The 18,383-nt window shown below is 35.2% G+C and overlaps 1 protein-coding gene across 5 annotated transcripts in view; it reads left to right on the forward strand.

Moving 5' to 3' along the window:
- PTPN3 (protein tyrosine phosphatase non-receptor type 3) overlaps window positions 1-18,383 on the forward strand; it is a 171,593-nt gene that overhangs the window by 89,731 nt on the left and 63,479 nt on the right. For all 5 annotated transcript variants that reach the window (XM_071553582.1, XM_071553584.1, XM_071553586.1 and 2 more), the window contains 3 exons: window positions 8,139-8,259; window positions 12,248-12,335; window positions 16,824-16,912. In XM_071553582.1, the coding sequence (XP_071409683.1) occupies window positions 8,139-8,259; window positions 12,248-12,335; window positions 16,824-16,912 (298 nt within the window). The remainder of the gene's footprint in view (window positions 1-8,138; window positions 8,260-12,247; window positions 12,336-16,823; window positions 16,913-18,383) is intronic.

An 18,383-nucleotide genomic window follows, 5' to 3' on the forward strand; every position in this document is an offset into this window, starting at 1 on the left:
GTTTCTGTAGCACACTATCTTATGGAATTTGTCCAGAAGGGGGTTGACTGGTTGTTTGGTATTCAAATAGACTTTAACATCTTCTAAGAAAAGGAAGCCTGGCAAGGGTGAGGATTCAAGGAAAGCTGAGCTTAGTGTGCAAGTCCCTCAGGAGTTGGGCGTAAGAGTTAGAATTCTGGGGATGGACAAAAGCTGAGATTCCAGAAGAGTTGGGTGGTAAGATTTAGAAGATCATCAAAAGCAGCTCCATGTAATTCCTAATTTATGGAGACCTCCCTCTTTTCATGTGTTTTTTTTTTCCATGTGTGTGCTCCCCACCTATGCTTTCTTGAAGTGAAATGGTGCTCAGGAGGGCATAAGGTAAGCTGAGAAATTTGCTTAGAGGTCAGTCAGGTTTCTGCTACTTTTCAGGTCATCTGTAAAGCTTATGCCTCAGAATTAAAATCAGATTGGATGAATATAGAGAACTTCGAGCTGAATTTCCAGTGTTTGAAATTACTTACTAGTTGTTGGGTAATCTGAGGATTGTGTGCATATCACATCAGTTCTTCTGAAGTTTGCATTAGTGCTGTTCAGTCACAGGTACTTTTATCATACATTACAGTACCTGTTGTCACCAGTACCAGTGGTATCTGTGATGGTGATGGAACTCCCAATACAAGAATCACTTGGAGAGACTAATTGAAATACTCTACTGTTTTCTTCCATGAAGTTCACTGTGGTCTAGATTGCTGCTCCTGAGATTGTTAGCATCTCTGTACAACAAATCTTGTAAGACTGTCCTGTTCTGATGGTTTATATACAGCAGCTTTCCAGCTGTTTTAAGTTGGTTTTCCTTAACTATATTTTACAGTTTTGCTAGGCAATGCAGGTGTCACTTCAGAAGATCATTGCTTTGTTTATGTGGTCTTCATCCATTAAACCACAAATAATTTTTTGAATCTGTAACATATCAAAGACAAGGTTCAATGCTGTAATCTCTAGACTGGAGAGCCCCACATTGGGATACTGACCAGTGCTGTAGCTGAAGGAGCTGACTTTCTGCAGCACCTTGTAGACTTGTTTTTAAAGTGGATGAACCTATTAAATATTTTTGCACAAAATAACTAACAAGGAGGAAAGAAGAGTTTCCCAAGGACAAAGTCCACATAGTACAGTATTCCACGTCTTGTGCCAAGGCAGTTTTAGATTGGATATTAGGAAAAATTTCTTCACCAAAAAGGTTGTCAGGCTTTGGATCAAACTGTCCAGGGAAGTGGCTGAATCATCACTCCTGGAGGTATTTTAAAAGCCTGTAGAAGTGGCACTGAGGAACATGGTTTAGCGGTGGATTTGATAGAGCTGGGTTAATGACTGGACTTAGTGATCTTAGAGGTCTTGTCCAACCTAAATGATACTGTGATTCTCAAATTAGTAGTGGTGAATGTTGAGAGACAGCCTATATGATAGAAGATCAGATGCATTGGTTCTGCAGAATCTTGTAATGTTTTGGGAGTGCTGATAACTATTCCCTTAAGTCTTTTATCGCCGTACTTTTTGAAATGTACTTTGGATTACACTTTATTTTTCTCAATACTTTAATTGTGTCAGTATGGTTTCTGAAGTATGTATTGTATTTGAGATGCAGAAATAGCAACTTAGTATAACTTGTATTTTTTAATTTGTTTCTTTATCTTGTGATTATTTTTTTATGTGTTGTCTGGGCTTTGAGCTGCTGATTTTTTTTTTAATTCTTTTAATAAAGGGCAGTACAATGACTGGCTCATTTTTCATTCCAGAGTGGTAAATATCTTGGAGACCACTGTTGTGTATGCGTAATTTTCTTTTATTTTCCCCCCTACAATTGTTCCTTTGTTTTTATTAATGCCTAATTTCTCATTCTGTCTTACCACAAAATGACCAGCTGTCGTAAGTGGTCATAAGCAGCTATTTACAGTCATGTCTAGGCTGAACGTTGTTTTGGGTTTTTTTAAGGGCTCTTGAGTGTCAAGCATTTTACAAAACAAGTTAGTTTTACTCACATGATAGCTGGTTCTACTTGTCCAGTATGGACATCAAAATTAATGGCTGAGTGGATAAGTATTCCTGCTCTTGTCCTTATTTGGATACAAGCTCCACTTGTTAAAACACCTTTCCTTCTCTCAAAATTCACTTATGATGGTTTTGGACCTTTTAGGAATTTGTCTCTGAAAGCCATTTTCAACATGATGTCTTTAATTGCTACATCTACATGGATTGTGCTCATTTTCAATGCACCTTTTTATTCTCTCTTGAATAAGTGTCTACATTTTTGTGTTGGTTTTTGGAAACTGAATTCTGCTGTAGCAGACTATTTTCTAATTCTGGAAGCATTTTAATACCTGAATACTTAATATTTATTGTTCAGAATCTGTAAAACTACATTTTTATGCAATACATTCATCTTTCTTCTGTTCTCTTTTTGTGCAAAGAAGCAATCACTTAAAATGTCTAAACTGATTAAACTGTACAGATTAAGTTTCTTTTTGTACCTTGGTGTTCATGTGAAGATAAATTTAATATTTGTCTTTAATTCTACATTTCATCCTCATCTCGCATGTGAGTCATTATTACTGTCCTGATTTGGAGACCAGTTATATGATCCTAACTATGTTTTAATCCTGGATTGCAGTTCTATATCTGAAGATTTTTGCAATTTATATGCTAGACTCTTCCTGTTGTTTGGTTATCTTCTGTTCCATTGGGAACCTGATTTGCATATGTAGTTATCCTTTTTAAAAAACGGGCAACTCAGTTCACTTATCTGTTCACTTTTGTGATCTAAAATATTCAACCTTGCAAAAAAAGTTAAAAATTTGTTGTGAAACTATTTGATTCTTTTCTGGTGCACTTCTTAGATCTTTAAAAAGTTGTTATTAAACCAGTTTTCAAACACTAGCTTTAATAGATACTGCTTAGACCAAGTTGTCCATAGTATCTATAACTGATTTTCCATCATGGTTAGCTCATGAGCCATTCATACATTTCCCTCCTCACATCTATAGTTACCTGAAATGCCCATATGTAGAAATAGATGCTATTACTTTTTATACAATTTTTGTTTTAAGTACTATTTACAAGCAAAGTCTGTAGATTTGGAGACCCACTTTTCTTCTGTAGAATTGGAGATTGATGTGTCATCTGTACCTGGAAGGGTGTCACATATATGGGAATTAGAAATCTGTCACCCTTTAAGGTGTACAAAGCTGAAGATTTACCTTTTCTATGTTATATGTTCTAGGGCTGTAGAAATCAGGCCAGATTGAAAGGTGGTATTTTGGTACTGTTGACATTCAAAACCAACAACGAAAATAATTTCTGAAACTGGAACCAAATAATTATTTTGGTGATGTAGTAGTGTCTTGGGTTGAGCTGGCAAAATGCCAACTGCCGAAAGAATAGAGTTAGCCTTCGGCTGAGAAAAGGGAGAAAGGGGAAAAAACCCCTCTAAACTAGTTTTATGCTTAAACTAGCTACATGTATTTATACAGAAAAGAGAAAATTAATAGAAAACTACACTATAACACACACTTACACAAGTTATATATATATAACAAGAAATAACTTCCCACTCCCCAATTAATACAAAGTGTATCACTCTAGATCTATAAGTACTCTAAAAGACACCCTGCAAGAAAGAGAAGGTATAACAAAAAAATATTTCTACTTCCCTGAACTCAAACAAAATGCAAGCAGCAGCAATAGCAGGAGCAAGGCCTACTCCAAGACAGAAGCTGCACCACGTCTGGCTTGTAGCCCAGCCATGGTGGAACTGACCAAGCCACACCCACACACCGGCTCTTACCCCTTCTTAGATGATGTTGTAACATGGCATGGAATACAACATTACTGGCTAGAAGAAGTCAGCTGTTAGTTAGCCCAGCGCAGCTCAAGTCAGCTGACAATTCCAGGCCTAGTCTGAACTTTAAAGCCTAAATTTTTGGCCTACTTGGCTAAACCCATAACAAGTAGAAAGCTTGGACATCAAAAATATCTTCATGTAACTAAGAATGACAGGCAAATTTAGCTTGGAAGAGCTTCTTCTGAGTCAGATTGAGATGCTAAGAGCCTTTCCAGTTCAGTTTTGCATTTCCAGTGCTGAAATTTCTGTTGTCTGTCCTTCTTTTGTAACTCAAAGAGTCAGACTCTGTCTTCTTTGCACCCTTCTCCTGTGGTAGGGAAGGACAGGAATGAGATCGGTGCTGCCTTACCCTAATATGTAAGCTGATTTACCAATGCTTTCTTGGAAGAAACCACTGTATAAATGAAGACTCAGTAATTACTTAAGTACTGTAAGAGCTGTTGGTATCAATGGCCTATTTTGCTTTCCTATGTGTCAGATCTTCCCTCTATAAAGCTCTCTTTTTATTTTTTTGTCCTTAAGTGCAGCAATATATCTACTACTTGAGCTTCTCTGTCTAGGGAAGATTCATCTGTACCTGTAGAATTAGTATTGAAATCTATCAGTGCAGTGTAAATACACTTTTTCCTGGTCTTCTCTTCCTCTGTATCATAATCTTATTAAAATGTGTACATTTTAAAAATTTTAATTAGTGTTTTTCTTTGTTACTTTCCTGCACAGAAGTCTTTCTATTCCTAGGAGAAAGAGACAAAAATATACACATGTGTTCTGACTGAAAAATTGTTTTTAAAAAGCCTGAAGAATAGATGGCTTGTTTAGGCTTCAGTAAGGCATAGGCAGATCATATGCTGAATAACCATATATGAACTCAAGACTCTTTTTGTGTTTCAAGCATTTATAAATTCTTACTATATTGGAAGCTTGGAGAACCAGTGTTTTGGTATGTCAACATGGCTACTTGGCTATTGCACTCTTAGTATGTATGTATATGTATGTATGGCCAAACTTCGCAAACGAAGATTTGGGAAGGGCTTTCCCCACGTGGGTGTGCCCTTCAAGCCTGCGCAGTGGATTTTTTAGGTGAGGCACAGCGTGCACAGAACTGGCCCCACTGTTTAAGTCCCAAGGTCCATCTGCCATGGCTGAGCAAGCTTGGATGGTAACAGTGAAGTCCTCAGGACTGTCTTCAGCACCCAGTACTAACCAGGGCTGACCCTGCTGAGCATCCGAGATCTGATGGAATCGGATGGCAGGGAGGGCATTTAACTGCCCGGTACGGTCTCCACTGAGACTCGAACTCACAACCTTGTGATCAGAGTCCGGAGTGCTCACCATTACACCATGGGACCGCCCCTTAGTAGCAGCTATAAAAATCAATGTCCTCTTTTTATTGCATATGTCCTTTCTAAATGCCTGGTCCATCACATTTCTTTCTTTGAAGCCTTTCTATATTAGATATAGAACCCTAAAACACAATATCTGATACTCAAATAGCAGGTTGTTGGTTAGTTGGTTGTTGTTGTTTTTTTTTTTTTTGCTCATCCTTGATTCCATTTTTTTCATTTTACTCTATATTGTTTCCCAGTTATAATGAATTAAAGAGCAACAGCGGGCTAGAATGGAAAAAGGTAAAAATAGGCTTTTTTTTGTACTGTAACTTTATTTTCATTGAGTCAATATCTGCTGGTTCATGTGATGAGAAAAGAAACTAAGGAGAAACTCAGATTAGAAATAGGTCTTTATTATTTCCTTCTCCTCTGCTCTCTTCTGGAGAAATTCAGTAAAGAGATGGAAGCATCACAGCTTATTATTCTTACCAACATCTTGATATGCCCTAACTATTTTTTCCTAATTGGATAATTAAATTCTGCACATGATCATTAGTCTTCCAAGATGTCTACTCATCAACATTTCTAGTTTCTCTTCAACTGTGACAGTTGCCTAGAAAGTTAGAGAAGCAAGTAGTATGCTAAATTGCTCCCCTTCTTGGCATGACCTCAGGTAGCTAGGAGGAAGAGGGGAAAAAAACAGAGCAACCTCCACATTTGGAAGATGAGAGAGAAGACTCTACCTCATAATGTGTGAAGGAATAGCAGTTGCCCTCTTTAGAGAAGGTAAAACTGTAGTAAAAATACCTTTTCCTATTGCAAATAAGATTGAAGTGGAAAGCTACATTATCTTATTCCTGGCAGTCTGGCCTTTTCCCACTGACAGGGTTGTAATTCAAACTAGCTGCAACAAACCTTAAAAAGGTAATTTTTTTTATAGAAAAAATGGGTTGTATTAATGACTAGTGAAGGAAAGAGTCCTCAATCAACTACTGTCATCTGTGAAATTGTGTGTTTTATTTTGCACTGTTATTAGCATACTTTGTCCTAGAAGTTTTTAGGGTTTTGTTTTTATTGTTGTTGCCTTACTGTTAGTCTTGGCAGACTTGGACTTTTGTTAGTATACTGATATTCCTAAAAATTATTTCAGCTTCTTGTTATAATTCTGGATCTTCTGTCTTGGTTTTTTGGTGTAGGGTTTTTTTTTTTTTGGTTGGTTTAGCCTGTTTGTGGTTGTGTTGTTGTGGTGATGGTGTTCTTCAGATAAATATTATTTGACAGGAATGTTCAAATATGTTTTGGTTCTAATAGTAAATATTTAGTTTTGCTAAGTAATTTAAAGCTCAGACTCCCTTTAAAAAGAAAGGACTAAGCATTGCAGGAACATCTGTGTTCTGAGTAAATTGCTCACTGTTTATCATTCCCTTTTTTAAAAATAGTTCCCATGATGCTGAAAATTAGGTATGCAAGCAACTATATTAGCTTTTTACAGCATTTGCCTTGGAATTGTTTAGTATCGCAGTAGTTCCATTTTTGAGGCCATAGAAATCATGCTTTTTGAATATACAAGGGGCAGATATTAGTTATCCCCTGTATTACAGATCCTCTATAGTTATGTAGCTGTAAATGATTTCTGATGTACCACCCCCTGCACCCCAAACCCTCAACCTGAATAATTTAAATATCTCTTTTTTTTTTTTCCTGGAAAATAATAGTATTATTCCAAAGTGCTCTTGAACTATGATTTAGTTGAGGGGCTTTCTATGCTGAATTGTTTGCAGTCTACCAAATATTTTCTTTTGTGTTAATTTGCAAGTTGTATAAATAACTTCTGGGAAACTTGTCTTTATAATCACTATTACATGCTCTTAAGGGAAAAGCGGATTAATACAGGTTATAATGATTTGCTTATACATACATACCATTATTTTTGGTGTTTAATCTCCAACTGTTTAATCCAAACACAGATTTCACCAAATGTGATGTTTGAATTACTTGCTTAATTGAAACAAGGTACATTTGTGGAAATTAAACAAGTAATTTATTTGAAATAGTCTCCTTTCTGCCCCAAAACTTGTTGCTTCATGACAACTGAAAGGTTTGGGTATATTTTCCAGGGTGTAAACTTATGCTGATCTAGGTTTTAAAAAAAACTTACACAGACTGAGGCTATGAACTTAAGGTTTATGTTAATTTTTTTCAGATATGCTACTAATTATGGATAAGAATTAGCTTTTTATCTAGTCACTGTTTTAAAAATATATACTAATTAGTATAATTCTTGAAGGAATAAAGTTTTAAAGAATTTCTTTTTGGCTGTAAATATATATTTACTTTTTGTAGCAGCTAGATATGTGTAAATCAGCAGTTATTTCACATGCTTTGCTAAGTAACTCATGTTCACCTGAGGAAGGATTGACAATTGAATTTCTAGGACAGCACCATAGTTGTGAATTGAACAATTTCTACCTAACTGTGTGAAGAGTAGGTGCTTTCTAAGTCACAGATCTTTTTGATGGCTTTTGATATATTAAAGTCAAATAACTGTGTATCAAATTGATTTCATTTTCCATCTCTTACTGAAGCAATTTTGTGTTCTCTAATGTTACAGTACCACACAGCTGTGTTGACATGGTGTGTAATGCCTGTCTGGTGGTGTTACAGCTTGTAGTGCAAAAATGGGGCTATATAAGTAACTAAATAAAGTACTGAGTCATTCAGTGTCTGAGATTGTAGTTATGTTAAGTGTATTTTCAAAAAAACTTTTCACTGGTGCCATACAATTCCCCATGTTCAAAACTGCTTGTCTGTTGGGAAATAATTTGTAATTCCTGCATTTCACCATTGTGTGTTAATGAGAAGGAATTTCTTCTAAATAATGATCAATTAACTATGAAAACATTGTGTATGTGTTTCTTGTTTCCTAACAGCGCAACTTGGAGACTATAACACGTCGATGCATCATTCAGGACATCTCTCAAATTACAACTTTATACCAGAGCAGAACAAAGATTTTCTTACCAAAGTAGAATCTCTACATGAGCAGCACAGGTAATGTGAACTTTTAGTTCTCTCTTACGTATTAAGTTTTTGAACTAAAAACAAGATGCTAAAAGGAATACTTAAGTTCTTAGTAGTTTCAGTACAATGGCCGGTTATGTTTCAAATAGCTTCTGTTAAATGAAATACTTGGGTTTGTTGTGTAGGTGCTTGCCTAAGTATATTCCGAGTATGATGTTAATGTATTAAAACATTTAAATAAATTTCTAGATATAACCTCTAGTAAATCAGTTAGCCTTATACATTATTAATGGAAACAATCTAAAACACTATACTAAATGTTTGAGGATCAAGGACGTTTGACCATTTTTCAAAATGTGTAGATTTTTTTGTCTATCTATGTAAAAAAAAACAACCAATAACCATAAGACACTTCAATTAATATTGTGCTTTCTCTCCACTCTGCTGAGGGTATTATAAAGGCTGCAACTTATTATTGCAGTCACTGTGCTGATAATTATTCTTTCTGGCCCTGCTGATTTGTCTCTTTTAAAATGCAAGTTTTAGAGTTAGTAGTGTTGATCTGATATTCAGAAGCTGAATGCAAATATGCCAATCTAAGAAAGTGTCTTGTGAGTATTTGAGTAAATGAAATCCAGCTCTCTATGGACTTGTTTTCTCTGTCTGTATTTTAACTGCAAGAGAGCTAATTCCCAACTCTCTTAGTTTCTTTGATTTATAGACCAACATATTTACATTTTCATCTCCTCCTAATGTTTCTCAGCTCTTTTTTCTGATCTTTCAATACTCTTACCTCTCCCTCTTGTGTCTTTACTGCTAGTGGGTGTAGTGAGTAGTTCTGAACTTCACGTGTTCCTAAGCAGTCCGGAACATGCGTTGTCATTTATGGAGTAGAAGAGAGATGACCACTGAACTTTTAACTGCAACTGTCTGTTCTGTTGTAGGTACTAATCTGGTCTGCTTTCCTAGCTGTTCATGTTCAGGAGCACAGCAGCTGATGCCTCTAGTCCTCCAAATTAATTTGCAGTTTCCAGCAGGCTCTGTAGTTTTTAGTGGGGCACTTGTAGACAGGAATAAATCTTGTCTTTAGGAAGTAGTCATCCTGGAGACTGCTGAGGGAAGATTCTGAAGAGTCTTGAAGTGGTTGGGTTGAACTCATGTCTTTACTGCCATAGTAGCAAGTGGTATAAAACTGGTTATGTCCTGCAGAGACCAGAAGTTACCTTTGGGCCAGGCTAGGATGTAGTGGAGTCTGTTGGAAAGACTCCTTTCTTTTCTGGGTTCTTTCAGTGAAATCGACGCCTTCATTGAGTGTCTTTGGTAAAGTGAACCCTTGATGACTGAGAAGTTTAACTGCTGTATTTGAATTAGCATAAGTTATGGTAATTAAAGTTCTGAATAAAAATACTGAGTAGATTGGACTGGAAAAAATATTTCTTTATTGTTTTAACACCTCTCTGAAACTTGGCTTTTCAGGCCGTTTTTAATTCAGAGTGCAGAGAAAGACAGCCAAAGTATTGTTTAACCTGTCAGTATTTCTTGCATACTTCTTTGGCATTCATAGTGAATACTTAGGTCTGAGATGTGGTTTTGAGTCATTCTGTGCCATGACAGATGAGACAAGAATGGTTCTGGTGTTCATCAGGCCTTCTGGAAAGGAAAGGCGAGACCCTTTGAAAAGAACATTGTTGCTTTGGAATGGGATTTCTGCTGACCTGGAGTCAATAATATTTGCTGCAGACCAATAGTTTATCTGTAAATTATTGTCCCTTTAAAATCGATATTTTTAGATTACAGGATTTGAAAGTCAACCCTGCAAATATCTATCCTTCATTCTTTAGTGTCTATCCTTTGGGAAACTTTCTCAAAGGAAAATAAAAAGTCTTGATTTGATGAAACACAGTACAGACTTGAGAAGTAATGTTATGCCTTGCAGGTTATAACTCAGTGCAAGGTTTTTATTATGTAGGTTTTATGTTGATTTGCAAAATCTGAGGCAGTCGTTCTCTAAACCTGTTCATGTCAGACACTATTCAGCAGACAGTACACAGCTGTTGAGAAAGGAACTGTTGTCATATTGAACTGGTATAACTTCAGAAATTTTCCTTCTGTGTTCATCTCTAAATCCGTAGAGGGGAGGTTTCTATATGTAATTTCTTCTAACATGGTTTTCTTGTTTGTTTTTGTTTAGTGCATAAGCAGCCTTAGGTCTTTGGTCCAAATTAGTAATGTTTTCATAGCACTTGCTAGATCCAGCCATCAGTTTGAGGAGAAGGATGCATTGGAAACTTCATAGGATGCTTATATATATGTGCCAGATGAGACTTGTTAGCACTTGGCTATCAACAGAGAGACACCAAGGCCAGTTTCCTCTTGCCTGTTTATCTCACCAAGTAACTACCATCTGCTTAGGGACCTCAAGGCTTCATTTCATCTTTAATTGAGTAGAAGGGTGTAACATAGACAAGTAAAAAACCTAAGTCTGTGCTGAGATACTTTTTCTTGTTTGCCCTTCAAAACAGACGGCATGACAGATCTGGTGTAGATGGTGTATTCAAAATGAGAATCAAAATTTACAGGCATATCTGGTTGGTATGCAACAGACTTTCTGAACAAAGTTCTTGATCAAATTTTTTAAATTAAATTGATGTATTCTTGCAAACATTCAGCATCCTGTTGTATAACAAAACGGTCATTTTGCATTGTGTTATTTTCTGATTTTCTCCAATTTTCTGACAAAGTGAAAGAGTGACAATACTTGGTGCAGTTGTAGGTCTAAGAAAGTAGTTTAACTCAGGATTATGACAAGCAGCTTTTTTTTTTCCCCCAATATTGTGACATCCTCAAGCCACAGTGTTGTCTGTGGCTTTCCCATCAAAGGCGACTTTCAGTTTCCTGGAGCATAACCTAAATGTCTATTTCAGGGCATAACATTTTGATGGCTTGACATTTAAAAGGATGGATATTAATTGGAAGTAATAGATGCCAACCTTTTGAATTAAAGCCCCTTTCAAAAGTGAGAATTACTGCCTTATTTGGAAAGCCTTTGTAGCTGCAGTTCTTAACATAACACAATATTATGTCAGCTTTTTGCAGGTTCTACTTAAATTGCATTTGATTAACATAATTTTTGCATGTAATTTTGGAAACTCATCTAGCAAAGAGTTGTTTTCACCTGTACTTAGTTGCAGATATGATAGGATGGCATCAGATGTATTTTCTACTCCAGTGTGTGTAGGTATTACATGCATCCCACAGCTTCTGTTCTCACAGTTATGGGAATATGCTGCAGTGCCTGAATCGCTGTTTAAAGCTCTTAGCAGGTCCTACGTAGTCCTTCCATAAGGATAGATAATCTGTTTATTCAGGGTGTGGGGATTTTTGAGGTTTTATCTCTGTAAAAAAACCCACCACCAACAACAAAAAACCCACAAAAAACACAGTAGAAATCTCAAAATTGTAGAAGCTTTCTAAAAGACCATAAGATCAAATCCTTGTATGTCTTGCAGCACATAGCAGCAGGAGAAAAAAGTATTTTAGGACTTATAGATGTCTCTTCCTTTGTGAGTTTCATAACTTTAACATATTTAATGTGCTTTCTCCTCTTTATTTTATTAGCACATTCCTGCTTCTAACCTTTCATTTAAATTACTTTCTCCTGAGAGGCTATGCAATATAGAATATTTGCATGATAAAGCTTCTTGCTATAAAGTAAGTTTTTACAGCAGAACAGTTTCCTCATCCCTTTGAACATAACATATAAAAATTATTTTTCTAAAAGGAGCTGGTGCAGAATGGCTAAGGTAATAACATTGTGTCTAATTTGTTCAATTATTTCAGTGGGTTTTAGGAGGACCTTCATCAGTGAAGATCTTATGGTACTACTTAATGATGTTTATTTCCCAGACACTGGGCTGTGGGATTTTTCTGTTTTTTCTGCATTTTAAATAAATATAATATCATATTTAAAAAAAAATTGCATGTGGTTCATATTTATTGCTTTTTTCTCTTCTTTCAGAGGCCTCAAGCAATCTGAAGCAGAATCCTGCTATATAAATATAGCACGAACACTTGAATTCTATGGAGTGGAATTGCACAGTGGTAGAGTATGTTTACATTGTAATTTTTCACTTGGAAAATGAATTTATATGCTTTTTTTTTTACATGAACCTAAGAGCAATTAAAAAAAAAGTGTTTAAGTATTGAGTTTAACATGTGTTACTTTTAATTAGAGTAGGGTGACTTTTCAATAATTTTTGTGTAACGTAGGTCTTGGAATTTCAACCAAGTAAGCTAAATCTTCTTGAAAGGATAACAATGTATTTTTAAGAAAAGTTATTTCATTACTACAATATATTTTACTTAATAATTTTACTAAATTTTCTGTATTGCCTTAGCAGGAAAGAAAATGAATGCTCTATTTAGTACTGTTAGTTCCCAGGTGTTTGAAGAGTTTAATTAATCTGAATTGCTAATACTAATTTCTTAGGTTTTAAGAACGTAAGAGTTTTCTTTTTTAAAATTCCTGTATTCCCTGACTCCAGGCTAACTCTAAGCAGTATTTAACAACTTGAGAGATGACCATTGAAACTGTATTTGAAATCTTTCTGACATAGGATGTATATTGATAAGAAACATGCCCCAGTATTTTACTGCCTGCTAATTGTTTGATTACAGTATTCATTTGAGGTGAATCCCCAAAATACTTTTTATTTGCATCCTGGTGTGCCAGTTGCCATTAGTGCTTCTAACTAATAGTAAATTATTTTGGCAAAAAGCTTGTAGTATAAAGACTAAATGGAGTGTATTGCAGATGAATGATTTCCTAAATGAAGATTACTATTGTTTTTCCTTCTCTTTTGATAAGCCAACTAAAGTTCCAAGAATACCACTATGTGTTTATGGGATGCTGTTTCTGAAAATTCTTCCAGTTTTCGTTATCCTTTCTGAGTTGTAGGCCACCAAAGTACCTACAAGATGTCAGTAGTGGTCATAACAGCAGTGAAGATAGTATTGATTCAGACATTTTCAGCTAAATGAAATTTCGTGGCAATGTACTGGGCTGCTTTGTCTGAGTAGAAATACCTTCTGAAGATATCTGCTTAAACACTGTTTTGTTGAGGTTTTTTCCCCAAATGTGTTTTTTTCATATTTAATGACCTTGGTCTCACAGGTTGTCAGAATGTTGGTCATGAATTCCTGCTCTGCCTGACACTGACCTGTCTGATCTGAATCAACTAGAGAACAGATTTGAATGAAAGCCTAGTCTATTCCAGACTGCTAAAATGCAGACTGTCTTGCTACTGCTTCAAGCCAAAATAATATTTTTTATCACAATTCAATTTTTTTTGAAGCGTAAAATATTTGAAGTGAACTGTTTTTTCTAGCACTTGAACCAAAAATCTAGCCATTTAGAAGCAGCTAGGAAGGAAATAAAAACATTATTGATTCAACAAATTTCCTATCTTCAACTCTGAATAAAAATGAAAAATGAGTAAACAGCAGACTAGTTATTGAGCAAATAAGATAGCGGACCAGAGTCAAAAGGAGATTGGGAATTCAAGAATTATCAATAAAACTTTAAGATATTGAAATAGCTCTCCTGATCCTAACACTATTTCATATTTTAATATTGCAATTTTAGCAGTTCAGATTTATCATCAGAAAATAAAAGCAGAAGTGTTTGTAGATGAACCAGCAGTACAGGAGCATCAGCTTCTTTTATTAGTATAAAAGCTAAGTCTTACCTGGCTCTTCTGCCATACACAACCTAAGAGAACTAAGACTGAGCAGCAAAGATGTCAATCGTCAGAATCCACAGAGATAAAGCCTTTCACAAAACCACAGTTCAAGTAGCCCCTTCTAAATCTGCACTGGGGTGTGACAAAACTGGGTGACTTAAGAGCAGTATTAAGTGGGAAAGAGGGTATCAGGAGGCACTGCAAACATCCCTGCCAAAGCAGGGGGATAGCTTCCCCGAAGAAGCAGAATATTGGGGGATGTACTTAACCTTCAATGTAATCTTCTTGTAGGCCTTCAGGAATATAATCAAAAATAACATGTTGGCTGAGAGGTTTGCCTCACAGCATTCAATCAAAACAATTACTTGTAACTGAGGTTTTGGAAGTACAAAACTCCAGAGACAACCAATTACACCCCTACTAATAACTCCCCTTCTCAGTTTCTGCTGATTTACAGCTAGAGGATTTCCTGGATCAGAAGTGTTTATTATGTTTAATGGACTCCAGGGAATCATTCTTCCACTGAATTTGTAACTGTCCTGACACATAATTCATCTTGGTCATCCGTAAAAATAGCAGTAATGCTTGCAGTTCAACTGCAGCCATGTCAAAAAAGCTCCTTTTACTTAAAGTTTTGTCCCTTTCCAGGAAGACTGAGGTTCCTTAAATCTTTTAGTATGAAAGTGAAAAAATAGTAAATCTATAAAAATCAAGGTGGTAATGGTAAACTAAAACAATTGTGAATCAGTACTCAATTAGCTATATGCTTGGCATGATAAGTTTTATCCTTACAGCTTTTTTAAATTATTTCCTCCATGTTACCTATTTCTTTTTATAAATACATGAATGTTATTTCTTTATTGTGCCATTTAACAGCATAGATATTTTGAAAGGGAAATAGCTGCACATCATCTTATTTCTTTTGTGAGACTCTCTTTTTATGCTAGTCCAAGATTTGAGTTTTGTGTTTCTTAAACTTAACACAGGAGAATTCATAATAGCAAATAACATGGGAAATTAATGGTTTGGACTGGTGCAAAGAGGAGTAGGGAATGAACTTTGTTCTGACAAAGCTCCTGGAGAAAATAGAGTAGTTCAGGCTAATTAATCTCTATCAAATGTTCAGTTAATCCTTTATTCTGCTAAATCATGTCAATTTTCAGCTCTTTCTCCTACAGCTATTTTTTCTTTGCAGTATTGATTTTTAAAAGCAGGAACCTGGAGTAAGCTCCAGGTTCTAATAATACAGTTTTCTGCCCTGCTTTAGGTTGAATGCATCATGGTAGAGACAGCTAAATTACATGCAATTCATCTCCTGAAATACCTAATTTTTCACCCCAAATATTAAAATAAAGGGTCGCCAATTCTGGATTCCTGTATTATGCTGGCATAAACTGGCAGTTTAGGGGCTTCTTGCAATGAAGATTTAACCAGCTCCTTTGCAGCAGTTCCTGGCAAGTGGGGCAGCAGAGTGCTGAGGGTTCTGGGTTACTTTGAGTGTATTTGGCCTACTACCTACCTAATGATTTTCTTCTTTTATACTCTGAGCCAGGACTGGTATTCCTCTCATCTTCCTAGAATTAATTGCACCAGTATTCAGTGTTAATGCACTGTGTATTAAATAGGTTATGATCATTCTCTGTGAACCATTGTGATATTTCACTGAAGATTTATAAATCACTTTGCAAATTAAGTTGAGCTTCACTTGTTCATATGCCTGTACTTTTCTATTCAATTATTTTAAAAGGATTTATTGTAGACTTTCCACAGTATTGTCAGAGCACTTGCTATCTATTCTATTCTTCTGTACCTTGCTAATATAAAGAAATTGGAATTGGACATGGAGGAAAACGGTATATTAATAGAGCACAGAGTACCATCTAGAGGAGCATCTGTGCTACTGAAGGCTTTAAGAGAATCCATTGCCACTGGCAATCCTTTACAAAACAGCTTGAAACTGCTTTTGAGTCAAACCTGACATTTTAAACAATGGATTCTACCCTTACATGTGGATTTACGTATGTGTTGAGCTCTTTTTAGAACTTTGTGTAATAACTTATTAGTATGTGTTGATCATAATAAATGGGAAGCCAGTATTTCTAACTTCTGTAACATCAGCTGGGGTTTAGAATCAAATTGACCATCCAGAATCTTCCTCCCTGCCTTTTATTTTTTGGGGGGATTTTTTAAAGTCTAATTGTTGCTTATATGGAAGAAAGTGTTTTCTTCTGAGTATCTCACTACCTAGAAAGGATTGCAAATGTATGAGTTTTTTTTTCTAGCTGAGAGTGTTAGGTTAGTGCACCATTTTTAGTTTAGTTAATAATGGACTTAGTTTTAATAATGGACTTAATGTATCAAATATTCATGTACAGATGTATGTTTCTCCAACATACTCTCTCATATACAAAATTGTGGCCATTGTCCAGTTGTTATTGTTAAGACCTTTTTAAGAAAAAGTAAGGAATTATTTCCTCTCTCTTTTTAAACTGCTTATAATCAGGAAATTTGTATTCAGTTCCCAAAAGTCTCTGACATTTCCCTGACTGATCTTGGGAAGTACTTCAACTTCTTTTCTATGCTGAAATTAATAAGGCTAGACTGGAAAATTTAGTCTGATACTGACCAAAAGAATATCCAGTGTAGTAAGATGAACTTCGCAATTTGTTTTAATGAATGAAGGTTTAGAACATCAAAGGAAAGAGGAACAAAAATCAAAACTCAAATAAGTTGTTGAATTTTTTCCTCAAGTATAGCAATTTAAATATAGGAAGCTTGAAAATAAATTTAAAAGTAGATAAATGGGATTGACACAAATTGCATCCGTCTTCTTACAGTATTTTTCTTTTGCAGGATCTCCATAACCTAGATCTTATGATTGGGATTGCATCCAGTGGAATTGCTGTATATAGAAAACTCATCTGTACAAGCTTTTATCCCTGGTAAATTCCTTTAATTATAAATAATTATGTCCAGGTTTTTTCTTTTTTTTCCATTTGTTTTAACATTTATTCCAAAGAAGCCTATAATACATAACTTTGTTCTTTATGGAGTATCATTGTATTTCCTTGTGTTGAGATAAAGATGAAACCTGTTGTCTAGGCATTTAATTCTGTAAGACTTTTGAACTCCTTGCACTGTGTGAAGTCTTGATAAAGTTAATTCACATACAGGTACAAGTACATGACTAGGAGGATCCTGTAATTTTAGAGATTTCCTGCTGTTATGCCCAATTGAATGTCTTCTTAAAAAAACAAAAACAACCCAAAAACAAAACCCACACCAACAAAACCAATAATTATTATTATTAAAGCTCAACAGCTAATTGTCTGAACATTTTATCCTGACATTCAACAAGAAGATATCTGCTTCTTGGAAAAGAAACATGAAATGAGTTATTTGGACTTTTAGATTTACTGGAACTAGGATAATATAATTTAGACAAATTTTTAAATGTCATCGAACAAGGCTATATAATATTAACAAAGTTTGGAGTCAGCAGGGGAGAGACCTTTACATTATTCTCTAATTATGAAAAGATTAGAATGCATGATAGTACTGTAGAAAATAATCTCTCCAAAGAAACAGCTTGCACAAGAAGTCTAATGTGAATGACGTGAGAAATAGTTTCAGCTGTAATTTTTTATAGTACTTATGGGCTTTATTAGTTATAGCACACTAGAAATGATAACATAAATTAGATAATTATATGGAGGCTGGGCATCTTCTTAAGGTTTTAGGATTGGATCAGAAAGAATTTTTCTCAGATTTGTTTTTTTTTTTTAAGTAAAGATGATTTTCTTTTTTATACTTGATTAACTATAGCTTTTTCCTGTTATGACAATTTTTTCATATAATTTGTAACCATTTTTTTCTGGAGAATTTTTTCAGAAAGATGATACAGTGTTCTTATGACAGAAAAATGCATTCTAATGGGTTGTACTTGCCTTTTGCCCCTTAATCATAAAAAAAGGCCCTTAGCAGTATTCTTTAAATACTTGAGTCATTCCATTCTTTCATTTATGAACCCAACCAAACAGCTATTTTCTATAGAAAGGCAGTAAAATCAGTTTAAATTTAAATATTAGTTTGGATGTACTGCAATCATCCTTGATACATCTATGTCAATAACATTTCTCTCACGCAGCAGCATAGTGAAAACTTGTGTTTTTCCACTTCTAATGCACATTAAAGCATAAAATACTTTTATCTTTCATCTTTGTACCCTTAGCACTGCTCCTTCATACACCAATTGATCCAATTCTTTAAACAGCTGTAGGTTTTAAAACCTGCCAGCTGGAGGCACATTCTCTGTCTTCTGCAATCTTATTCTGCCAACTTAGTGACCTAACCAAGGTATGAATGGATAAAAGTTATTCCTGAAAACCATAGCAATGGCATTTTATAGAATGT

The sequence above is a fragment of the Pithys albifrons genome, chromosome 4 (assembly GCF_047495875.1).
Source record: "Pithys albifrons albifrons isolate INPA30051 chromosome 4, PitAlb_v1, whole genome shotgun sequence".
Classification (NCBI taxonomy): domain Eukaryota; kingdom Metazoa; phylum Chordata; class Aves; order Passeriformes; family Thamnophilidae; genus Pithys; species Pithys albifrons.